The sequence below is a fragment of the Diospyros lotus genome, chromosome 2, assembly GCF_014633365.1.
Source record: "Diospyros lotus cultivar Yz01 chromosome 2, ASM1463336v1, whole genome shotgun sequence".
Classification (NCBI taxonomy): domain Eukaryota; kingdom Viridiplantae; phylum Streptophyta; class Magnoliopsida; order Ericales; family Ebenaceae; genus Diospyros; species Diospyros lotus.
Window position 1 is genome coordinate 42,080,584 of NC_068339.1, and position 25,625 is coordinate 42,106,208.

Sequence of the window (25,625 nt, forward strand, 5' to 3'; positions counted from 1 at the left end):
TTCATGGGCTCCACAGTCCACAGTCTTCACGGCATTTTCTTTTTCTTTTTGGAAATGATGGAAAATGAAACGCAAACATTGAGGAGTGTGTGAGATAGAAGATAAACCTACAATCCAAACCAAAAGGGCCTTATAGGAAATGTCATATTTTGATCTGAATTCATATTTTCATCGCCACTGTAAACTCATCGGCTCACTATTATCTGTGTTTGGGAAAAATATATATATACAAATATAATATTACTTATAAAAAAAGAAAAGAAAAAGAACCAAGTCATATTTTCCCTTTTTATTTTTTCTTTCGTTGGGGAAACTTCATCAGAGGGCTGTTAATTTTATTCTTTCTCTTCATATTAAGGAACTTATCTGGTGGGACTTTTTACTGAGCCCCTCTTTGTTGAATTTGAAGAACTGATGCAGAAGCTTATGGACTTGTCCATAGTTCTCTGTCTTGGAAATAAGACGACCTTTGATCCACTGAGGAAGCTTGTCGGTTGGGTGGCAGAAACTTCTTTTTGAGGAATCAACTGCATACCGTGCATCTACCAACAAGATTGCTGCATAATCATCTATATGTCGGATTGCTCTACCTAGACAGGTCAAGAAGAAAAGCCAAAGTTAGATAAGACCCATAAAAAACAATATGTCACCCAGAAGAGGAAAGAAAAAATATCGCATATTGTACACACATGGGGAGGTTACCAAATTGGGTTGATCAAACATTTACATTTTCTCACAACTGTGCCTTAACCTATATGATCCAACAAATCTGACTGCCAAAAGAGTTCTCAATCCACTTATCAAATCTACGTCTTAATGAAGCAGACATGTTGATATTGGAAAGAACACTAAGCATGCAATTGTGCTCTTTTTGTTGCATGGGAAGCAACACTAATGAAAATTATGATTTATGAAATTTTTCTCAAGTACATGATAGCGATGCAGATAGTTTATAGGGTTTGGAACATACCAATTGATTGATTTACAGCTTTCATGGCAAGATTTTCATAATACTCTTTTCCTCTGCGCGTGCAACTTCTTAGGATGTCAAACCCAACTTTAATATCACCATTGTAACAATCATAAACTTCATGGATCTTACTTGTTTTGTCTCCAATACTCTCAATATGTTTCACCCTCTCAATCAACTCAATGTCGGAAGGGGTTGGGTATGGCAGCCCTACCATAACTATGCATCGACCCATCCCATCACTGAAATTGATACCTTCTGAAACTTTCCCACCAACCACAGCTAGTAGAACTGCACCATTGTGGAGTAGTGTGGCTCCTCCTAGATTCACGTTAGACGATGCATCAATGGTATTTTTGTATTCCTTGAGGACAACTTCGACATCTGTGCTTCTTCTAGGCTCTCTGAAAACAAGCTTTTTCTTTGCAATTCTTGCAAGGATGCCTGAAGCCTTCCAAGCATCATAAACTTGGCCTTCATAATCAAACGAGGAGAAGAACACAACAATTCCTTCAGGAACCACTGTCACTATATTACAAAGTAGAAGCCCTAGCTCCTCTATCTGTTATTTCAAGAACATGGGCATACTTCGTCAGCCATAAATTCCAGGGAAAAAGTTTTAGAACAAAATAAGCGCACAGACATTTCTGGTCAGAGTTGATGCCTTAAAGATTGAAATATCAATATTCAAATATAAAGAAAATTCAATAATACAACAAAAAGAAATGCCAAGAGAATTTTCAATGTGCAGCTAACTTGCTGAATTTAATAAAATAGTGCATCTGTTAGCAAATGTCAATGCTTTGAAAAATGTGGAAGGTAAGTTCTCAGGAAGAAATCATGAAAAAGAAGGATTCATTGCAATCACCATGGTTGGCAAGCTTCTGGAGCCGTAGCTAAAATCAAAAGACTGACCAGAAGGCCCCCGGGAAACAGAAACTGGCAAAATTCTCTCTGGAGGAACTATATGACTACAAGAAAAGAAATGCAACTGATCTGGTGTTAGCGAAGGGAAGAGTCGCTCCCTCGTTTCCTCTACAGGTTGTAAAGTTCCACCAGCCAAAATTACAGCATGTGCTTGATCTGCAATCTATCAAATGAATAACTGTTGTCATATTATGGAGAGGAGATACTTCCTGAATAGACAATATACTGTTAATATCAGAAATTTCTAGCAAACCTCAGAAAAGATCTTTTCTCCACAGAGCATCACATATTTAAGGAATCCTCCCTCCTGCCCTGAGCATGCTAATCTTCTTGAAATAATTATCCTACCATCACCATCTTTATTTGTCAAAGCTACCAATATGTCAACTAATGCCTGAAAACTGGATGGGCTGCTGTGCCCTTCACTGCTTCCATCTCCATTTGTGAGTGGTGAGCCATTGTGTAAACTAGCTGCTTTATCCCCATAGCCACTGACCTGACAGAGCATGTATAAACTGATCCTAAACCCAGAGAATGCAAAAGAAAAAAAAAAGGTTGAAAGGAATTCAGCGGGACAAGGAAGTATAGATAACTTGATATAGCATTTGTGAGTAGGAGAATGCAATTACCTTGTAAATGATATTGCTTTCCTTGATATATCGTAACAATTTAACCAAGTTTATGTTGTCAATGTTGAGAGAGAATAAGAATTCATTAATGGCCATAGAACAATTTTCAGCACTTTTGGCTCTGGAAGCTCCTTCGGCATCGTAGCAAGGCTCAGTGGAGCCAGTACTGTCATCGGGACGTAAAGTTTGGAGAAAAGCCCTAGTAAGGACCATAAGTGTTTGAATGTATCTTCTATTTCCAGGTCCTAAGACATTCCGGAATCGTTCAAAATACATCCGTAATTGGGAATGGACATGCTCAAGCTGAAAAAAAGAAAGAAAGATCAACAGTTACAATCTCCAAAAGATTTTACTAACTGATTCTCCAATTATCATTCTTAATAACTCAATCTTGGTAGCAAAAAATCAATGTTTCGCATTTGTTTAATTATAGATTGAAAGATTTTGCAGTAAGTTCCTCAAAGTTTCCTTTACATACCTGTGACAAAGTAATTTTTGAATCATGCATGCTGATAAGAGAGTCAGCCAGATTGTGAGCCTCGTCTATAATAATGACATTATTCTTTAGATTTAAACCAAGTGATTCACGTGATGATTTTGAAAGAAGAGACTGATAGGGAAGAACTACAAGATCAGCTGCAGGGGCAACACTTCGGGAACCATAATAAGGACAAGTTCCTATCCTTCTTCCAAGGTGAACAAGGTCTTCAATATCCAAGGCTCCCTCATCATAGATCTCACTCCTGAACTGTTTCTGAAGTTTAAATTTTCGAAGCATCGGACAACCAGAAGAAGCCCTAGTCCGGCGTATTCGTCCTCCTGCACCTAAATTCTGCATATAAATGCCATTGCTTCAGTGCCGCAGCAATATAAAGTATTTGTATTGAAGTAGAAACTGGCTAGACTGATTGAAAGTTCATCATCAGCCATAAACAGAACAAATAATATACAATCCATTCAAACTGATGAGATTGACACTCAAGTGCATACAATTCCAATGATTCTTAGATATAAGATTGAATAGACATGGTGATCTTTTATAGTTTTGCTAACTCAAGATTTGAAAGTGATCTCAATGAATCTGAAGGAAAGTTATTCATGTTAATGAAGATTCACAACCCTAAATGTGCAACCATGATTCACATTGGTCCACTCATTGCTAACAACAAGAATTACAACTTATGATTAATCAGATCAACTATTCTAGACGAATATGAGAATGAATACCAGTCCTCGTACCTTAGCGGCATGCGTTGGTTTCACTTGTCTATGATAATATAGGGAGGAAAGAAAGAGATGGTGGTGTTCCTAAGGTTTTGAAAATTAATGAGCAAAATGTAACTGAGATGGAGATCAAAAATACCAACCTACCAACAAGTTCAAAATCTGATTCCAAGTGTTGTCCATCACTAATATTTACTTCTAGTTATGCTTGTAGAGCGATATTGTCTATCAAGTTTACTAGGTAAATTTTGTACTACCAAGAAACAGTGAAGTGAATAAAGTGCGGGGAAATTAATGCTAAGCATAAGTCAGGAATTGCACTTCCTAGATGACAGCAAATTTCAAGAATCATTTACCAAATTCCAAGCTTTGCAACTAATTTAGGCAGGGTAAAGCATCGATAATCATACCTTCATTTTGGAAACGTCCTTTTTCTTACTCTTTTGAAGCTCCAAGCACCTCTCATTAATGTGAATGGAATTGCCAAGCTTCAAAACCCCTGCAACAAAATCCACACAACTAAGTTTACATAAAGCAAACTCAACAGAATGATGGGTCAATACCTTCATTGATGCAGAAGTTCTTCCTAGATCCCAAGCAGACGACCTTTAGCTCAGTAGCAAACACAGTCTTCTTCAACTCCTTTATGAATTGAGAAAGCTGTGAATGTGTCCGGCTGCAAAAGTAAATCTTTAATGATGACTCTTCCTCGCCTTCATCATCAAAACTGTTGCCTTCCTCTTCATCGTCACTGGACGAACTAACCACAGAACCGGCCTTCCTCTTAGAATTAGATAGCCAGTTGTCAAAACCACCTTCCCCTTCACTTTCATATTCTTCAACCAAGAACTCCTCATCATTCAACTCCTCTGCGTTCGTTTTCTCTTTTGCATGACAAGCTTCATCGTCCACCCCTCCCTGATTATATAACTCCCCAAACGTTTCCGTATTTCTTTTGTTACCGAGTTTCTTCGACCTAATTCCTTGCCGTTTATTCTTCTTCTCTAACTTCTTTTCCTCGAGTTGATTATCTTTTTCGGCAACGAAGTTTCTCATCCAGTCAGGCTCATCGTCCAAACCAGACTGATTATGGTTGGAATCAACTGTGGCTTCAGAATTCCGCTTCTGCTTCTGATCAGAGAGCCACTGCAAGGCGCTGCATATAATACTGAGCGTCTTCCCGGTCCCTGAAGCATCAATTGCGCATATATATAAGGTAAGCAAACAGAAAAACCAATTCAACATAGATAGGCCAGTACCAGTAGGGCTTTCGAGCATAGAAATGCCTCCTCTGTCGAGAGATTGATAGAGAGCGTTCATGAAATCGATCTGAATGGAGTAGGGCTTGAATGGAAACGCCGCAAATTTCAACTCACTTTTCCCTTCCATTTTCGCCTTTGTTCCGTGGATTTCTTCTTCGTGTTCTTCCAATTATACACCTATCTGCTCGATCGCACTTTCCATCACATTCGAATCGCGGAATCGCGTCTTCCCGCTCTTTCTTCCCCGTCCATCGGCGCCAGGCTGCGAGCCCTACAATCCCAAGAAACGGACATTGAAATTGGGTTGGGCCCTGTGGATTTCTGTCCACTGGGCTAACTACCATAGGCCCATTTTACGGTTCAATAACCAGGTTCATACCATTTCCAAATGGAAGCAATTATATGTAATACCTAAATTTGATTTTATATATTTATCCCATATAATTAACTAAAATAATTTTTTTAATTAGAAATATTGGTATTATTAAATCAACTTCAAACAATTATTAGATCAAATTTTAAAATCTTTTAATTTAATGATTTTACTCGGGAGTGCTAGTGGATCTAAGTACTAGAGTTAAAAATTAAGTCAAATCGATATTATTGGATCGGGTTAATTTATTATTATTATTATTATTTTTTAATTTGATTTAGTTTGGTTTTATGTATTTTGACTTAATTAGTATTGGGTTGGGTTAAAATATTAGGGTCCATCCTAACCCAACTCCAACAAGTATAAAAGCCCATTTTTTTTAAAATAATTTTCAAGTGATTTTGTTTTTTTTTTTTAATTTATATTAAAATAATTTTTATAAATATTAATATTTTATTAATACTAGATTCTAATTTTATATTATATAATTTCATATTTTTTTTGAAAAGAAAACTCAACCAAAGTTCATTTAAGATTGAGTAATTTAGTTTATTTAAATCTAAAATTCCGGAATAAAATTCTGACTGTATTTAGTCAAAATGGTTGGGCCGAATTGGGCTTGAGCCCGTCTATTGTGGAACCCTAAAGCACATACAGATACGTGGGTACATAAAAGCTGTTTTTTATGTAGTATATAAAACCCGTCTTCCTCCAAAATAGTCGATCCAAACATTAGGGTTAGGGTTAGGGTTCGGGTTTTCCCGCAGCTGCGCAACAATGGTAACACACTCTCTCTCTCTCTCTCTCTCTCTCTCTCTCTCTGTGCGCAATGATGTGATTCACTTATATTTATGTGTATGTGTATGTATGAAAACAGGGGAAAGGAACAGGGAGCTTCGGGAAGAGGAGGAACAAGACTCACACCTTATGTGTGAGGTGCGGCCGCCGCAGTTTTCACATCCAGAAGAGCCGCTGTGCAGCTTGTGCTTTTCCAGCTGCCCGGAAACGAAAATGTACTTCTCCTGTACAATAACCGTTGTGATAATAATAATAATAATAATTATTGTTATTATTATTTTTCATCTGGTTTTTAGATTTAAACCTGGAAGTATGACAATCTTGTGGCTGTAGATAACTGGAGCGTGAAGGCCATCCGAAGGAAGACCACCGGAACAGGTCGTATGAGGTACCTACGCAACGTGCCTCGCAGATTTAAGTCCGGTTTCAGAGAAGGTGAAAATAGTACTACATCAATTTATCTGATTATCTATGTAATATGTATGCAGACATTAATTTTGACTCTTTTTGTTGGGTTTTCTTGTTCGTTTAGGCACCGAAGCAGCTCCGAGGAAGAAGGGAGCACCAGCTTCTACTTGATCTTGGGTACTGAATTATAGTTTCATTCATGATTTCCTGTGTTGGGACAGAGTCAATTTTTAGAACTTCGTTTGGAGGCTTTTTGCTCCTTTAAAATGATATGTAGCTGATTTGATGAATCAGACTTGCTTTGAGTTCTAATGCTTAGTTTTGTTGTTCCTTGGTATATTGTGGTATCTATTTTGTAATTGTCTCATCACTTGAAAACCTAAAGAAGAAAAATTTTATGAATCCTCAATTTAAGTTTCTAATTTTTGGATAACCAGAAGATACAAGTCTTTCACAAGCGCCATTTTATTTGCTCTGACAAGCAGGTTAGAAGGTATGGATTTGAAGTTTGGTTTCTGGATCTTCAGTCTTTTTGTGTTGGCTAACGGCCGGTGGATGCTTCTGGACTCACCCCATATGTAGTTTTCTGAGCATAGCGTCTCTGGCATGTAGTCATCTTTTAAATTTCTTAATCCTGTACGGAAGCTTTTTGTTTTTAGACATTAGAAAATTCGTCATTTTGGCTGTTTCAAGAATCTAGACCTAGAATTAGCTTTGTCACCTCCATTAGGAGGTTTGGACTATTTGTTATGCTAATTTTTCAGTTGAATTTGGGCATAGGCTAAGATTTTCTCATCTCAATTTTGTTTCAATGTCTGTTTGGTCAGTTTAGAAATTCAAACATTTGGAGAAGATAATAGAAATGACAAAAGGTTTATTATTGTATAGAAATGTTGGAAATCCAGGCTAATTGTCAAGTGATAACTTTTTTTTTTGTGGTCTACAAATATGTTTAGCTAAATAGCACTAATAATTTAAAAGTAATTCAATGCGAACTAAATATTGTTAAATTATTTGAGGGAAATGAATTTTATGTAGTATAATGTGCATGCCTCTATGTATATATGAGCTCAACCAAATCAATAAAGGGTAGAAAAAAAAAATATATGAGATATTATTTATGATAATACTATTACTTTGTACACTTGGCTTGTATTAAACAGAAAACTAAACTACAATGACTAACTATTTGTAATAACGTCCAAACAGGACTATTTTGAAATGTTTCACAATATTCCATTGCATTATATTCATTTTGTTGAAACTCTAAAATTTCAGTTCCTAATAATGTATGTACAAGTCCCAAAACTTCCATTAGGCTTTTCCTACAGCTAAAGATCAAAACTCTGTTTGTTGAACTGAAGTAGGGATGAACTAAAATTCTGTTATTGCGTCCATAGAGATATAACTTGTGCGGCAAGTGAAAGCTAGGGTATGCTTGATGTAAGTTGCTCGTGCTGCCAATTGTTTTTGCTGGTTACTTCTTCCCTTATTTTCTGATATATTGTTGAATTGGGGTTGACAGAACCAGCGAAGAGTGCATTCTTTTATGAATAATGCTACAAATTATGACTTATGACGGTGTTATATACTATTCTTCACTGAAGAAGGTTAAAGTAATCGTGTCATTTATCTTTTCTATCTAGCATATTTTTTAATGAGGATGCGACACCTGATTGATAATATCGTTATCAATTATGACTCCCACCATTACTCATAGTTAGTGGTAATCAGCCACTGGTTTCGAGGCTAATATAAATATTTTTCTTACGTTCAGTGTTGGTTTATGTAATTTAGCATACTCTCTTATAGTAGACATGCCCCCACTGTGAGTAAACGTGTTGCACATGGGATGTCTTTAGTGCAATGGGATGATATATATGTGAAAAATCAAGAACAGTGTATCCTTGAACCTATCCTCTGTCTTGTGTCTATTCTCTTTTTCGTTTTTATGTTTTAGTGGGAGTTGTGCCTGATAAAAGCAAGGAGTAATGATTTAGATGGTTTAAATATGCAAGAGAAAGATCATGGAAGTACCTCTGAGGTGAGTGGATAAAGTGGAGAAAATTTTTAGCAGAAAAGGTTACGGAAGGCCAAAGAAAACTTGTTGGAAAATTTTTAGGCATGATATAAGAGATGGTTTGGAAGTCAATAATTTATGCAGCCTTTAGTGGGATTAAGGCTTTGTGATTATTGTTTTTGTTTGTGGGCCCGGGGGGGGGGGGTTGATGATGATGATCATGATATGATAAATGCAGGTTAGCTGCTAGGGTTTTTGGTATCCATCTCATGGCATTGTTTCTCCATTTCATTGTTTGTTTCTTGTCTTAGTAGTATAGGGCAGGGGGTTGGTTCAGCAACCCGGCCCTCCGGCGGGGCCCCTTCCTATTTGGAAGATGAAATATTTTACTTATAATACTACACGGACGTGCATGTCGCTTCAGCTGAAAATGCAAGATTACATTTCAATCATATACGATATTATTTTATATTTAAATCGTAAATACATAATAGTTAATAAAAATAAAATGTAACATTATTTTTTAAACTTATATAACACCGTTAATTATTATTTATCATATAAACACAGTTGCATTAAACATTGTCTCGAGTGAATTGAGAGTTAAAAGGCATTGCAATGCATTCTCATCTTGGAGCAAGATCTCTCTCAAATGACTCTTAAAATGTACAATCAATCAATGACAAAGTAGTAGTAGTAGTAGTGGTGGTGGTGGTGGTAGTAGGAATGATGGGGGGAAATGAGACTTTGGCATAATTACTTCTCTAGTCCGGAGATTTACATGTAATTTGCTCACAACAGCAAAAGCTATAGCTAGTTACAATCTGGAACCCATGTTTTTTTTTATCTAATTGACACCTTTGGCTTCCAATTAAATTCCAAAACTCAAATTCATCTTGCAAGTTGCTGTACCAACAAGCAAAACATGTAACCTTTTAACAAAAACAAACGATGTACCTCCAATGGGAAAAACAAAGACAACGATTTGGTTTTGAAGCTGTGTCTTCTCTTTGTCAATTACTTCCGACTTCCCCGAACTTTTCCCTCTCCTCGTGCAACTGCATGAAGACATAATCCATTTCCGGGAAGGCCGACAGGAGGAGGAGCTCAAGGAGGTCAAAAGCCAACTGCTTCATGCACACAGCAGACTGCACAAGCAACCGAGCCACAACTATTCATTAGTCAATCTTCCAACCAGAAATGACATGAGAAGCACAGCCGACAGAGAACAATGGTGTTATCCCATTCTTTTTCCTTCTATTTGTAACCATCTGATTACAAAACTGATGGGAACCAGAAGTGGTGCAAAATTGACATGCATTTCTTCTACTTGAAGAAAATTTTATTAGGGGGACAACATTTGTGGTAAGAAATCAAACAGCGGCCCGGCAACAATAGGAAGATGAAAGTGAACAGAGGAGCAAGTTATTTTTCATTTAGATGAAAGGCAAAAAGTAGGAGGGTTAATGACTGCATGTTGGATTTTCTGGTCTGCCTGCAATTATCTTCCACCATAGCATAAATTTGCTTGTGGTCAAACTTCTAATGAGTTCAAGCCACAAGAATAAGCCACTTGGGACATAGAAATAAACAAAGAAAAGGCAAAGAGATAATTTGTTCTGTTAAATTGGTGGGACATCTTTCAAGATAACATGTTCATAGGTCAGGCAATCAATAACCAGTGTGATGACACGATTCTAGGTAGATCATTTCACAATGACATCACCTGAATAAAGTAGTAGAGATCCTTAGCACATTGTTCATACTCTTTTCGACCGAAAAGACTCACAATAGCAGCTGGTGCATTATCTGCATTCAATAAAAAATGGAGTTGATTTACAAGCATAACCAGCATTTGGAATTTGAGTACAAGATAATGTTGGCATAATGCTTTTAATGAAGAGGAAAGTTGCTAAACAAGTAAAATTACCAATCATTAGTTCATATACAAATTTTGCACGACGCTCAGCTTCCTTTTGTTGTTGCTCTTCCCATTGGTGGACATCCTCAATTTTCTTAGGTGAAGATACAGATATGGGGGGTTGGCCATCAGTTGAACGTACGGGTGTGTTTCCAGAGGCAGTTGGTCTTTGTCGCCTTGGATGTTTTGTTATGAATATTCCATCAGGCCAAAGTATCTAATGTGAATCAGAGAGAAAATAATAAGCATCCCACACTTCATTATTAAGATTTCCGCAAGTACAAGTTTCCCTGAACAAAAGACACGCCAAACAACCCCTCTGGTTATAAAAGGCTTTCTAGTGAATAGTAAACTACTGACTCAAGTTTCAGGTTGTTTTACTCGCATGCCCATATGTAGCAAAAATATCAACTACTCATGGACCTCACAGTTGCTTATCTGTGAGGCAATGATATCCAACAAGAAGCCGGTTGATGTTGCTCCCTTGTGAGCCTTATCTTAATGAATCCAAAATTGAAATGGGTTCTATAAGATTTTGTGAATTTTGTTTAAAATGAAGCAAGTAAAACCAAAATTAAAATAAAATTGTGAATTATGAAATTAGAGTCAAGATCAGTTAAAATCTCAATCCTCTTTTATGCTACCAAGTATTGAGAACTCCAAGCATGGGAGAGTTCATCAAAAACATTGAGAAAAATATAAACAGGCATCTTAATTCAAGAAGGTTGTGAAGGATAACCTGCTCAATCCGCCTGATTCCTGAAGCAACCACTGTTCCCCTACGTAAAAGTTGGATTTTCTCAATCAACCAATCATCAAAGGCATCACCCATTCCCAACTGTAATACCTGTTTGGCCACCCAGAAAGCCTTCCGCCTGTAATGCACTGGTAAGTTAGCCAGAAGGAAATCTAGCAAAATGAAACTTTTGGACATTCTGTCAAATATAAAAATAAGGGACGATTGTTAACATAATCTAAACAATTATACATATCATATACCTGATCCAACCCCCATCTTGCAGCTGGAAAACAACATCTACCAAATCTAGTATTGGGACACTTAGACTCGGTGGCACCCACTGCATTAAATATAGAAATATTACAAAATCCACATAGAGGTTAAACTGGAAATATGCCACACACAAAAAAAAAAAAAAATGAATGAAGTACAATAGGCAAAAAGTTGGCCATGTCACTGAAGCTCTATCCATCAAGTAACCAACAAAATGAAAGCCAATTCCAAAAAGAAAAACTTGAGCAGGTTAGATAACAGATAGATAGTGATTACCTCAGTAGGAAGGGCTGGGTCAGTAGTAGCATCAGTAAGTGTACGAGCTGAGGCTTGTAGATCATTATGTTCATTTCCCTTTATGGACTTTTCGGCCGGAGACATATTTCTATTCTCCACGTTATCAGAGTCACTACCAGAATCCTCAAATGGCTTTGGCTTTTCTTGTGAATAATGAACTGCACCTTTATTCAATTTTGACTCATTTGCAACAAGACTATGTTTAATTGGTAGTGCAGCTATCTTGCTTTCAGCATTATTTTGCTCTCTCCAGGAGGGCAAGGGATCTACAGCAGCGCTAGGAGCAGTCTGTATCTTTTTTCTTCTTTCATGCAGTGTGTAATCAAGGTCAACTGGATAACCACATGGCATATGATGAAAATGTGAAAATAATTCAAGCAAGGTACTATTTCATGTATTCAGAATGTTGCCAAGAAACATGATTCACCTGACAATGTCTCAATGATAGATATAGAATTCGAGAACATATAGGTCTGCATCATGTGGAAAAAAAAAAAAGATTAACCATGAAACATGTCAGTGCTTTCCCAACAAGGAACAAAAAGGAGATACCAAACCTGGGAATCAACACTAAGGAAGTCCCAAACTTCAATTGATCCTGATATAGTTGGAAGATGAAGAAGCTTCTGAGGAATATAACAATATGTACGTCATTAAAAGAGTAATAAGAGGAAGAGGTAAAGAAGAACAAATACTGGGGAAATGAAAAATAATAAACGACATTGATTACTAACATGGACGCACTTCTCACAGGCAAAACCCACTAAAAAAATATAATATGCAATGAACGATTTTTTTTAAAGCTGCTGTGTTAGGTTTTATACTAAAAACTTGAGCTATCTTGAACCAAATTAGATTGAGAGAAGAATAATTTCGGTAAAAAGAAAGCACAACATAACAAGAGGGAGAACAAGCAGTAATGACATTATGAGAGAAAATCAAAATATGAAAATTCCAACTAAGCTACACGTTGCAAGTTCTATATTAGGATCATTGGTTGCAAGCTTATATAATGCTCTATCCTTTTAAAATGATAGTTCTATCTGAAACAGCTTGTTCTGTTGAGGGATGAAATATATCAACGCTCAGTCAACCAGTAAGTTTATTCTTCTTAAGTTCTCATGTTGCTTAGGCTATTTAATATTTGATCGATCTGATCCATCAGTAGTAACATCAGAAGACATTCAAAAAAGGAAAACAATCGTGGCCTTGTAGCCAGTGGTATACCAATTTTACCTTTCCACATAATAAGGGGTGGCTTGAGGCCAGCCAAACTGCCTCTTAGGATTATATAAATGAACTAAGGTTCTATATGCAAATCAACTCTCTGGAAGGTAGACAAGAAGAAAAGAAAAGGAGTTCCAAGTAATTGTATGACCTTCAAATACTGGTCAAGCAATTTACATCGTTCTTGAATGACAGGTACGTCTAGACCTGTTGAGAGAAAATGCTTGGGTGGCAAATGAAGATTATACTCTGGAAATTCTTTAAGGCGTCGATGGAGCTCCTCAAAATGCCGAAACCTAAGAATCATTCATGGAATTAAGTTAAAATGGTATTAACCAGTACCATATTCCAGCACTATAGAAATAAGGCACACATAAGGTGCATAAGAGAACAGATGAATGAACACAAAAACCAGAATATTGATGTTTCTATCTGTAGAACCTTCTTTTGATGGACCAACTGTTGTTATTTATGTCTGCAACAGATATGGAATAAACTGCAAAAGTTTTAGAGCCACTCTTCACGATATTGGCACCCAATACCTGAAATAAGAGATGAGATCACTTCCATTGCATGTTTCAGCAGATCAGGAAAGTCATAACATGGTGAAACAAATAGAAAGCATTGAGCATTTTTGCTGAATACCTCACATCTTAACTTCAAAAAAGAATCTGCTAACAAGAGGTTTTTCTGAGCATTCATTGGAGGTAAGGAAGTCAAGGGTGCAGAGGAAGAAGCTGTTTCTCCACTGTGAATTCTACCCAATGTTTCTGCATCAGAATCATCATTAGATTCCTCTGATTTCACATGTCCCTTAGAAGAATTCAGTATATCCTGGCCATCTCCAGATAAAAAGCTTGTTCTCTCAATTTCTTGCCAAACAGGCACCTTCTGACTGCTTGATCTAGACCTTTTTCTCCTAGTTTGTGTCCTATGTAATACATGGTGAACATGTCCTTTGCCCATCTTCCTTGTCTTACGGCCATCCGAATTTTCAAGTGGATGGTGAATGCGAGAGAGAGTTAAATTCCTGTTACTTTTACCATCCCAAACTTTAGTACCAGGAGAATCAAGGCCAGTCACATTGCTCGTTTCTTCATCTTCACTAGTATAAGAACAACTGCTCTCTGAATACTCTTCCGAATGCATGAGATTATCTACATCATCCTCTGCATAAGAACTAACCAGTGCTTGACTTGACATGTTCTGATTCTCATGATGGACCAACTTGTCTGCCATGGGTGGATCATGATACCTAGAAAGAACAGACCTGCTCTCAGCACAACCAATCTTGGTCATGCCAGCCTTTTCTTTCTGCCTGGGTAATGCTTTCAAATGATCTTCTGTCTTAATCAATGAAGAACATTTTGTGACTGGCTCAGTAGCTTTATCAGATCCTTGCTTGCTTCTGTAGTTTCTTCCCTTAGTCCACATGTTTTCAAAATGTTCTGGAGCAAGGGCTTGGGTCTTCCTGCGAGAAACCCTATCCAACAGATCGCCCCATTCCCTTCCAGAGTGGGGTCGTTGAATATCAGCTCCATCACCATTTTGGTTGTTTGATGGCAAAGAACTCCAAGAATGGGTGGATTTGGTATCCATGGAAAGCAATGGATCCCTTGAAAGAAGTGTTCCATTCACATTGTCTATTGTAGATTTCTGATCAGCAGGTTTAGATTGATCCTTTTTGAATTGCACAAGCTCAACACCTTTAACAGAAGGATCTAAATATGGAGAAAAATGATCAGACGAAATCCTTGGAGACACGTTTGATTTGGATGCTGTTGCTGGCACTTTTACATTGGTAGCCTTTTTATTGGCCTTGCTTAAAGAAACTAGAGATTCAATCCTTTCATTAATAAACCTGACACAACAATTGAAGAAAATAATGAACAGAAAAGGAGACAAAATTAAACCACAAAAGAAGAAAAAATTTAGTAATTACCTTGGACTAGCTAAGTTCAATACTGGCCTCATCACTGCACAAGATAGGAGTTCTCTAACAATAAACCGAAATAAAGAGCATTGCAAATCCTCAGGCTTGAATGTGAAAGATATAAGACCCTCCATCAAATGCTGAAGTACCTGTAAGTAGAAGAAATAAGGCATAATGTCATGATGAAGGCACTAGATAGATATGTTTCAAGTCTTAAAGAAAGATCTGTAAAACAGCAGACCTAAAATCATATGGAAACCAAAAAATTATTTAAACAACCTTGTGCTCGGCATCAGCAGAAAACAGAGCAGGGTGCAATTTTTTCTCTTTAGCCAGCACAAATTTCAGTTGCATATCTTGGCGTTCAAGTGTCGGAGACCCAGGCTGTTGCTTCTCAATCTTTGCCTGAGTTGCACGGAAGAGCTCCAAGTGCATACAGAAAAGATTAATCATGTCCCTGCATCAACCCAGGTGAAACATTTTCTGGTAAATGCACTTACAGAATACAAAGTTGGAAGATGAGCTATGAATATGCAAGGAAAACAACCTTGTTAGTAGATCTATGAGATTTACATTCCTCATACGAGATGAAATTTCTCCAATAACACGATTAATGATCTGCACCAACTCCTCTGGACCTTGTCTATCAGAGGTCATACGAGAATACCACAGGTCTGTCACCCACTCAGATACTAGATGTCTGGTGAAATGCTCTATTGCATCCTCAACAACAGGGGAGTTAACCTTCCTTCTCCAGTCAGACTTCTCAAAAACAGCTTTTGAACCTTCAGCAGGTTTCTTTCGAAGATGAATATTTTCCGGTTTTGCTTTGCTGTTGTACACTGCAGCTTTCCTTCGCATCTCAAAATCCAGAGCGAAATAACGAAGGGAGATTATTAAGAAGGCAGCAGCAGGCAGATTGACCCAGACTGAGGAACTAGTCACTGAAACAAGAATAGGGTAGCAACTTGCAAATCATGACAAAATGACACAAGATACATGACCAAAATAAATTTTTAATTAAACAAATTTAAAGTAAAAAAAAAAACTAGAATAGTCAACAGATACAGAAGCAACCAGATATGAGAACAATGTATCTTATTGGATCATACGAAAGGGGAACCTGGAAAGTCCAAAAGAGCTATAATAGTGCACAATGGGCAGCAGGAAGCAAATATAAAAGAAGCAAAATTGTAACACTGACCCAGTCCATGAGCAAATTTCTTCTGGCAAATCAATCAACTAAAAGAAAGAGATTTCGCCCAGTCTGACAACAAAATGTCTCAATGTCAAATGTTTCAAAACCAAGAGCCTCCCTCCCTCTACTGCCATTATCTATCTATTATCTACAGCTATATCAAAGAGCCTTCTTAGTTAATTACCCCATCCCTTGGCTTATCATCTTTTAGTTTCTTCTCTTGCCATCAATCAACGTGATTGTAAGTAGGAATGGCAATTGGTACCCACACTCGCAGGTATCTATGGCGTGTTTGTATGAACAATTTTCCCAACAAGGCAAGTAACGATGAAAGAAAAAATTCCTTGCCTGGGGATGGGTACAGGGTTGTCTAACCCACACATATTTTAAATTACTTTACTTTATATACATATAATTTTGTTTTTTCAATCTAAATATAGTTTTCTTGTCTAAAAAATAAATAGTTTTAATGCTTAGATCTGTTACTTCTCATTGTGAAATTTGACCATATAATGTTTATCTATTATGTTTTATTTTGTAAATGTTTATTTTTGAATCTTAAAAATTATTTTATTTGTCAATCTGTTTTTTGCATTATTTCATTTTTTGAAATTTTAGCAGTTATTTGAAATGTTGAGAATCGATATGGTAGAAATAAACATAGTTGATAATACAAAATAATTGTTGATGATAAATTATTCTTTAAAATTACTTTAAAATTTTTGTGCAAATTGATTGAGTAACAGGTAATCAACGGATATCCATTATATGATGGTGATACAAATGGAGAATTAAGTAGATCATTAACAAAAATAGGAACGAGGATTGGGAGGCCTGCATGGGGTGGGGGGTGGTGGAGAATAGGATGTAGGGACAAGGGACGGAGAAGAGGTGCCCGGTCTATTGTCATTCCTAGGTTTAAGACCATATATTCTCCTCCTTTTCCTAACAATACTTTTTTTCTTTCTAGTTCTTGTTTTTTTTTTAACACTTGTTAGAGAAGATCATGATATTTGATCCCAAGATTTATGCAATCATGTCTTCTATACAACAAAAGTCAACCTTTAAGTAACAAGTTTCCTAAACATTCTTAAGTACCTAGTCTTTTAGCAAGGAAGGAACAATATTTAGTTTCTTTCCACCAAGAGTGAAATCTTTCCATATCTAAGGGAAATAACAGAAATGTCAATGAAAAACCACGAGTCAATTGTTTCTATAAAAACAGTGGAAGACACTGGAATTTGTTTCAAGTATTTTGACAAACATCAGTTTGCTGAAAATAAATTTCAGTTTTTTCAAAACAAAGAACTTTAAATTATTGAGGATGTGAGATAATATGTTCCCTGTTACTAATGACTCCCCTCACCCCCCTTCTCTCTCTCTCTCTCCTCCCCCCCCCCCCCCCCCCCCCCCCCCCAAAAAAAGGAAAAACCCATCTCAAAATCCATACACTCGAACCAGTTTTTAATATTTCTAATTTTACTGATCTTAGTTGAACGTTATTGTCAACAATAAAAGATTAGTATCTTGTCCTTATTCTTGAACAAGATCAAATCAGTGATTGATTGATATTAGTTTTATATGTTTCTAAACATAATGTATCTTCTAGATTAGATTGCTACCGTATCTTTCTGTTATTAGCTGTATCTTTCCATTAGTTGTTGTATTCTAAATTTGTATAAGTTTCCAAAAGCATATTTGGAAGCTTTCTTATTAGGAACTTCCTAATTTATGAAGGAAGTTTGTATATATATTTGGTTCTATCCATCAAAGGGGAATAAAATTGAGAGAAAACTTTATTTCCCACATCTTTCTTGACATGGTATTAGAGCCATAGGATCTTAGTCACCGTTTTTCCGTTATTCGTGTGACTACCGTGGCCTTCTTTTCCTTTCCTCAATCTTCTTTAACAAGTCGTCATGTCTACCACCCCAAACCCCATACTAGACTCAGCTGATTCCAGCAACACGGTAGAAACTCCGTTTGTTGGGACCAACAATGGAAGCTCAGGAAGATAATTGCATAACCTTCAAGCAGCTTACCGATTGAATGGGAAGAACTACTTGAAGTGGTCTCAACTGATCCACACATTTCTAAAGGGAAAGCTCAGCCATTTATTAGGAACCAATCCTAAGGAAGGGGATCCAGCATTTGCAGCGTGGGATGTACAAGACTTCTTGGTGATGTCCTAGCTCTGAAACTCCGTGGTTCCAGAGATCAGTGATACAGTTATGTTCTTGACAACAACCAAGGACATTTGGGATGCAATAAACCTTACTTATTCCAAGGTTTGTGATGCAGCCCAGATCTATGAGATAAGGACTAAAGTGGCAGTAACCAAACAAGGTACAAAGTCTATCACAGAGTATGCAAACCTATTGCAGATTCTTGCATACTCTATGGCAAGAGTTGAATCACTACCAGTGCTTAAAGATGAAGTGCAATGAAGATGCTGCATTGCATAGAAAGTTTGTAGAAAATGAGAGGACATACGACTTCTTAGCTGACCTCAACATAGAGTTTGACGCTCCTTATGTTCCCCTTGCTTGTGCTCTACCTGCTGGTGACTGCTGGCCATATAGGCTTGATTTTGGCCCCCAAGCTGTCCTCCTTTAGATGGTTTTCCATGTAACTTCTAGCATCTCTCTATGGTATGTCTTGGTTTCTTGCAAAAGGTACACCATAAAGAGTCTCGAAAATCTCTACCACTGGAAGTCTTATCTCCAGCAGCCTTCCTTTCCTCCTTAGGACCCCAGTTAGGACCTCTCAATGCTATTAATGCTGACTTTTCTATAGGAGCAATGTCTAGCATTACTCCACTTCTCCCTTCTTCAACCCGGATTAGAGAGATTACCTCATTTAGGGAAGGTATATCCTCTTTGCCAAGTATTTGAACCCTGACTGCATCAAACTCCATATTAATGCATGCCAAGAAGTCATAGGTTCTCTCCTTTTCCACAAATCTTTTATGTGAGGCTGCATCTTCATTGCATTTCATCTTTAGGCTTGATAATGATCTAATTCTTGCCATAGAGTTTGCAGCACATTAGAGTACTCAATAATAGATCTTACCCCTTGTTTGGTTGCTGCAATCTTAGTCCGGACCTCATATATCTGTGCTGCATCCTTCACTTTAGAATAGGTGAGGTTGACAGCATCCCAAATATCTTTAGTGGTTGTTAAAAATATCACCATATCACTTATCTCGGGCACCATCGAATTCCAAAGCCAAGACATAACTAGAGAATCCTCCTCATCCCATGCAGCAAACATGGGATCTCCTCCTTTAGGGTCGGTCCCTAAGAGATGACTTATCTTACCTTTACCTTTGAGAAAAGTCCGGATAAGTTGGGACCACTTTAGGTAGTTTCTCCCATTCAACCAGTAAGTCGCCTGGAGGTTCTGTAGTTCTCCCCCATTACTTGGGCTGCTAGATCCAGTGAATGGGGCTTCTGAAGGGCTGCTTGTTTCAATCGCCTCTGATGTAGGATTGGTGTTGGAGATGGTAGACATCTTAAGGAGATCTTGGACTTACTTATCGAGTGATGGACCAAACGGATGAAGGGAAAAATAGGTGAAAGAAACAACTTTATCGGGTGAAGAAAAAAACCACAACTGACTTAGATCACTTCAAGAAACGGAACAAGAAAACAGGCTGGAATGGCACTAACAGTCGAAGCAGGGAAAAAACCGGCAATGAAGGCCTGAACATAATTCCCTAGAAAGCAGGCTCTGATACCATATTGAGAGAGAGTTTAGGAAGAATAGAAATCCTCTCTTGTTTACTCCATGCATGTGAAACCCTATATATACAAAGAGTATGCTAATAAATCTCCTAAAAACTAAGAATGGATAACAGCGTAATAAGTAGGAACTAGATTACAAGAATCTTCTATAATTTATAGATTTATACAAAATATTAAAACTTAAACTTGATTTATCCTCTTAGGCTTCATGCTTCCTTATCTTCTTATCATTAACTGGCGCTCCTTATCTTCTAGCTGATAAGATCCTTTAACCATAACACTACCGCCTGACCCACTGTAGTTGGAGTCATCATCTTTACTATGGGTCGTAGCTCCTCCTTCAACCCACTCACGAAAATTGATACCACATACTGCTCAGCAAGTTCGGGTTGAATCATACATATCAAGGATATCAATTCTTCGAAACGGGCAAGGTACTCTGTCATGATCCTATGAACAATAAAAGGGTATTATTGTAATAGGATAAAATAGTTTGTTAGGGATATTTTAGCGAGTGGTTAGAAGCACATGGGACCATGTGCTAGGTTGTTAGAAGGCAAATATGCCTATAAAAGATTGTTGTAATGGTTTGTTTTGTTATCCAAGAAATTAATGAATTGAAATCTGATTTTCTCCTCTTCCAAATTCTCTCCCCTTTCTTGATCTTCATCTCCCTCTTTTTCTGTTCTCTAATCTCCCTAACACTTCTGCTAATCTCTCCCTCATTCTTCCCATTTCCTTCTTAATTCCCTTCTGTTCTTGGCTTAGCTGAATCGGATTCTTCCGATTCCCAAACTGATCCTAGGTTAAGCCCTAGGATCATGACATACTCCATTACAGTACCTTCTTGTTTCAACTTACTAAATTCTTCAATCATGTCTATCATCTTCTTCTCTCCAAAGCATTTGTAGAGGCCATCCGCGAAAGCTCTCCATCCCCCTTGCAGCCCTCCATCTTGGACCCACCCCTAGTACCAAGAATCTACTACTTCGTTCAAGTAGGTTGCCACTAGAGTTACTTTTTTATCCTCCATCGTTTGATAGAGCTAAAAGAATCGTTCGCACCGTCTTAGCCACCACCTTGGACTCTTCCCTTCGAACATTGGTATTTCCAACTTCAACATGGGTGTATGGTCATGCACCATCAGTTGCCCCGTTCTTCCCACGTTTTCTCGAAGTAACTGCTGCTCCGCCTCCTCCGAAGCTCCTTTTGTGCCCGATTGATCTCCGCGATATGGCAAGATTGGTGCCGATGTCTGTCTTGGTGGGAATTCCGGTGATAACCGGAACTGGGGCAGGGAGGCCAACATGTTTAACATATTGTTGATCCTCTGCCCTTGTTGTTCCACGATTTCTTGACATTTTTGAACTGATTCTTGGCATCTTTTGACAGTTTCTTGTTGCTTTTTTGTGGCCGCTTGCATGAGCTCCTTCCACTCGGTCAATTCTTCCCTCGTCTGGCGCAGCACCTCCTAGGTGTCATTCACACCGAATTCCATGGTTTCCAATCTTACCTCCAGTTGCCTCAGGTGCATTCCTTCGGCCATTGCTTCATGATCCTCTATTGTACTGGGCCTCGTTTGTTCTTCCACTTCCGTTGCTACTACCCACCACTGGCCGACCGACTTTGATACCACTTTGTCAAGCCCTTGAATTAGGGCTTGCAAATTGGTAAATTATGAACGTAAGAACTGATAGAAAGAGAGAGAAAACAGAAAGATAGAAGAGAGAAAAAGAGAATCAAGAGAGGGTAATTGATTATTTACTTCCAAGATAACCCTCAAAGTGTTGTAGGCCCCTATTTTATAGGACCTCTAGCTACCTCAACAACTTCTAACGACTCAACGGCTTAATTCAACCGTTTACAGCATTTCTGTTACTCCTTTATTTCCTCATTTAGACCCTACATTTTACATTATTACACACTACTCCCCTAGGGTCGTGACACTAGCTGCCACCTTCGAACCCCAATTCAACGTCAGAAATCCACACTAGTTGTGACCAACCTGGGCTTGCCCACGTCGCCTCGAACTTGCGTCCACTTCGCTCCTTCCCTCTTGTCGGAATCTCAGTTGCAATCATTGTGGATCCAAACTCGCCCAGATCTGTTTTGTTGCCCGGAGTCGCATGTCTTCAGACCTACTTCGCCTTCAATTCCAAGTCGAGATCGTCAGAATTCACTCGAATGTTAAGCGGAAATTAACACCCAAGACACGCTGGAAATCAACCTGCTCTTGTTGCAGCTCAATCAATTTTGAAAATTGCTTGCTTTGTGTCGCATCTAACCCTAAATTCAACTGCTAAAATTTTTGCCACAAATTGCAAAAATCACAACCGAGGATGAAATGGCGTCCGAAAGAAAAAGAATGAGAGAGAATTAGGGATAGAGATAGATTGAGCAGGGAGAACAACAAGACTTGGGGAAGGTTAGAGGGTCCGAAAGAAAAAGAACAGAGAGTGGAAGGAAAAGATTCAATCTTTTATTGCATGAATGGATCCCCATCTCCTTACAACTAGCCTTTTATAGGTATACCTGGTTGTTCTTTAGTTATTGTAACTAAAGCTCAACAACAAAGCAACAGCCAGGGCCATCTAACTGAATTACAACAATATGCAGCCCAATTACAATATTACCCAGCCAATATCCTAGGGTCATGACATAACCTTCCCAAACTTCACAGCATCTTTTGCTTTCTGCTTGTTGGCGTACACCAAGGGTTCATCTTCAATAGATATCTCCTCCAATGGTGTTGCAGTGATTTTTCCTACAACTACCATTCCTTTCTTGGCACCCGGCTTGCATAGAGAGAGGTGGGAATGTTCCACAATGGCTGAAACCTAACCACCTTCCAGTCTATAGTAGATGCCAAGAACATACGTCTCATCAAATGCCAATTCAGATTATTCTTCTTCTTTCAAGGGAAACTCATTATCTTCCAAATTTTTTTCATCCTTCTCCTCTAACAAAAAATCCTCCTACAAGTTGACTTGTGGAGTTCTATGAATCACATCATTACCTAGCAGTAGTGGATTTCCAACTGTCACAGGGACTAATTTCTTTTGTTGAATAATTAGATTAAAATATTCCCTAGAAAGTAATTCCAATGGGAAGACTAACCTAAAACCTCTTTAAAATCATAATCATTAAGTCATCCATCTTTTTATTGAATTCTTCCCTGAATACTTTCTCCAGTGACAACATTCTCTCAAGAGTTCCTTCGGCCATTTCCTCAGTCGAATCCTTCTAACTTCACTTTGAACAACAACTGTAACTGCTTCCAATAAACGATAATTGCCTCTCAAACTGCTTCTAGAAACCGCCTTGTTCTGCGCGCCTTCAAGTTTGATCAGAATCACTACTAGAATTGCCTAGATCACAGCCAAGAACCAACCTAGCTCTGATACCAAATGTCAAGACCCTAGTTCTACCTAAGGCTTTCCATGAAGATATAATCAAGAGTGAGGGAGAAATATAATGAATTGAGGAAGAAACTGACAGAATAATAGGTAGAAACTGACAAAAATGAGGGAGAAATGGACAGAAATGTAAGGAGAAACAGATAGAACATAGGGAGGGAATTGGGAGTAAGAGAGAAACTGAGTTATGATATTCTTATAATTCTAATGTGATTCCCAGAACTATAGCATAGCCTATATATAAAGCTATCCGGCAATTATTTTACAACGGTTACCACTACTCCATAACTGCCAATTAACTGTAAATAATATTCAACTACTCCAAATTCATAACAGTAAATATCAATTGAATAAAAATAACTTCCTAATTCATCTAGGCCATGACATTATCAATTAAAGACTATTAGCATTTTACATAACTGTGTGAACCTTGTTTCATGAAAATCTTGTGCACATACTTAAAATGTTAATCCTTGCATGTAAGCTCACAAGGAGAAGCCTTGTTCGTGAACTTCTACCACAGACTTTTTATTTCCATTTGGTTAACTTTCTATCAGGTTTCCATATGACGAAGCTAACGACAAAAGAGCACCATCATGGTAATGATGACAAAGGGATGATAGTCACACTGTATGTAGTCTAATCTCTACAGATTGCCATTGGACAGAGCTATTATATAGAAAGTTCATTAAAGAATGGAAGTCAACGACTTTCGTATGAAAAACATATAGACCTCATTGCCAAAAGAGGGGAGGGGAATGTTTGTCTGCTAGATGTTCGTATGAAAAACATATAGACCTCATTGCCAAAAGTGGAAGGGAATGTTTGTCTGCTAGATGGTCAAACTCTTGCCGGGGGGGGGGGGGGGGGGGGGGGGGGGGGGATCAATACACTCAAGAGGCTCTACAAACTTAAATGCTGTTGCAGGTACTAATTATTAAATAGCCAGACATGGGTAACAATTTTTTACCAAGTGCATTGAGACATAGAGAAAGGGGGAAAAAATAGAAGGAAAAACTCAATAAAACCAATTTCAGAATTTGGAATTTAACAGCATTTCAGATTGGTCTTTACCTTCACCAAAAGGAACATACAGAAACCCTAGAGCATGCATAAAAAAATTGCAAAATCTGAAAGAAAAGGAAATTCCGAACTGAAATAAAAGATTGCCTCAAGCAAAACAACTACAGACCCTCCAAAACGAGTAGCCAATACAAGCATAAAACTTCAACAACTAAACTGAAGAAAACTAGTACCAATCGTAGTGACTCAGCAATTGGATGCATAAATCAGAACAAAGAATCCAATAGAAACAACTAAAATGATAATTCTTCACCCAAATTAAGTGAAAAGAAATCCACAGACTTACATGACATGAGATAAGACAAGCCGACCACGCATATTATCAGAACAACGATCCGCTTCTTCGCTTCCTCGGCAAGATCCCGAAACGCTACCGACTGCCTTTCGGTGCTCATTTCGGATCCCCAGATCAAGCTCCACGCCTCAAAAACTCATCAAACGCGTAATTAAACGACACGGAAAATCAGAATCGATGTCTCGTTCCACACACTTCGCCTCCATAACACAATTCGCCTTCATAAAAACAACCAGAATGTGCATTCAATCGCAGCAAACACTCGACCCTAAAATGAGAAGACAGAAATCTAGGGCAAAGCCGATCGCAATCCAGTAGGACAATCGACTCGACGATATAACAAACAAAAATAAGTTGATTACTGAAGAAAAACAAATTGAAGAGTTTTGGAAATCAATCGAAGATGTGGGTGTGGTGTTACGCGTGTGCCGCTTGTATCTCCAACGCCTTTCTTCTCTCTCGCTCTCTTGCGAGTCTCTCCAACAACTGCCTATTTGACTGGTACTACTGGGGTGGGGTCATCCTTGGGCTTCGAATAAACTGTTTTTGCGAGATTTTGATAGAAAATGGGCGTGGTATCTTGGGGGTCGGGAGGAAATAAATCAAATCAATCCCCACTTTCGATAATTTCGAGTGTGAATACTGAATACTGTTTGGCAACTCGGAAAGAATTCCCCGGAAAGTTGCGCTTCCGATCCCGCGAACCGGGTCCGATCAGTCACGTGCTTCGCCAAACTAATAGCTTCATCAGTCCTACTTATTTTCATACCTAATTTTATCAAGCGGCTGTTTAGCTTACCCTTTTTTAAGATGATTTTTAAGTCTTCCTACTTAAAAATTAATTAATTAATATTTAAATTAATAATATATTTAAATTAATAATATG

The 25,625-nt window shown here is 38.0% G+C and overlaps 3 protein-coding genes across 7 annotated transcripts; 1 reads left to right on the forward strand and 2 right to left on the reverse strand.

Moving 5' to 3' along the window:
• Positions 1 to 129: 129 nt before the first annotated feature.
• On the reverse strand, positions 130 to 5,272 carry LOC127795942 (uncharacterized). Its single transcript, XM_052327925.1, has 9 exons — positions 5,010 to 5,272; positions 4,314 to 4,937; positions 4,161 to 4,249; positions 3,005 to 3,358; positions 2,527 to 2,829; positions 2,151 to 2,393; positions 1,839 to 2,060; positions 971 to 1,532; positions 130 to 590 (listed from the first exon to the last, which is right to left on the reverse strand). The coding sequence occupies exons 1-9, from the start codon at positions 5,137 to 5,139 to the stop codon at positions 349 to 351; spliced, it is 2,769 nt and encodes a 922-aa protein (XP_052183885.1). The 5' UTR covers positions 5,140 to 5,272; the 3' UTR covers positions 130 to 348.
• A 750-nt stretch (positions 5,273 to 6,022) lies between these two features.
• LOC127795944 (60S ribosomal protein L37-3-like) lies at positions 6,023 to 7,386 on the forward strand. 2 transcript variants are annotated; one of them, XM_052327929.1, is made up of 5 exons: positions 6,023 to 6,165; positions 6,263 to 6,398; positions 6,517 to 6,618; positions 6,716 to 6,768; positions 7,077 to 7,386. In XM_052327929.1, the coding sequence occupies exons 1-4, from the start codon at positions 6,163 to 6,165 to the stop codon at positions 6,760 to 6,762; spliced, it is 288 nt and encodes a 95-aa protein (XP_052183889.1). In that variant the 5' UTR covers positions 6,023 to 6,162; the 3' UTR covers positions 6,763 to 6,768; positions 7,077 to 7,386. The 2 variants fall into 2 exon arrangements, with proteins under 2 accessions (XP_052183889.1, XP_052183888.1); XM_052327928.1 differs by lacking the exon at positions 7,077 to 7,386 and having other exon boundaries at positions 6,716 to 6,928.
• Positions 7,387 to 9,338: 1,952 nt separating this feature from the next.
• LOC127795165 (uncharacterized) lies at positions 9,339 to 25,416 on the reverse strand. Of its 4 annotated transcripts, none has more exons than XM_052326664.1 (16): positions 25,161 to 25,404; positions 24,731 to 24,957; positions 15,549 to 15,945; positions 15,281 to 15,458; positions 15,011 to 15,150; positions 13,714 to 14,929; positions 13,510 to 13,610; positions 13,220 to 13,364; positions 12,399 to 12,467; positions 12,269 to 12,314; positions 11,821 to 12,173; positions 11,532 to 11,611; positions 11,272 to 11,407; positions 10,542 to 10,749; positions 10,338 to 10,420; positions 9,339 to 9,759 (listed from the first exon to the last, which is right to left on the reverse strand). In XM_052326664.1, the coding sequence occupies exons 2-16, from the start codon at positions 24,837 to 24,839 to the stop codon at positions 9,625 to 9,627; spliced, it is 3,396 nt and encodes a 1,131-aa protein (XP_052182624.1). In that variant the 5' UTR covers positions 24,840 to 24,957; positions 25,161 to 25,404; the 3' UTR covers positions 9,339 to 9,624. The 4 variants fall into 4 exon arrangements, with proteins under 4 accessions (XP_052182624.1, XP_052182625.1, XP_052182623.1 ...); XM_052326665.1 differs by having other exon boundaries at positions 25,102 to 25,404; XM_052326663.1 differs by having other exon boundaries at positions 24,731 to 25,404.
• Positions 25,417 to 25,625: the final 209 nt, after the last annotated feature.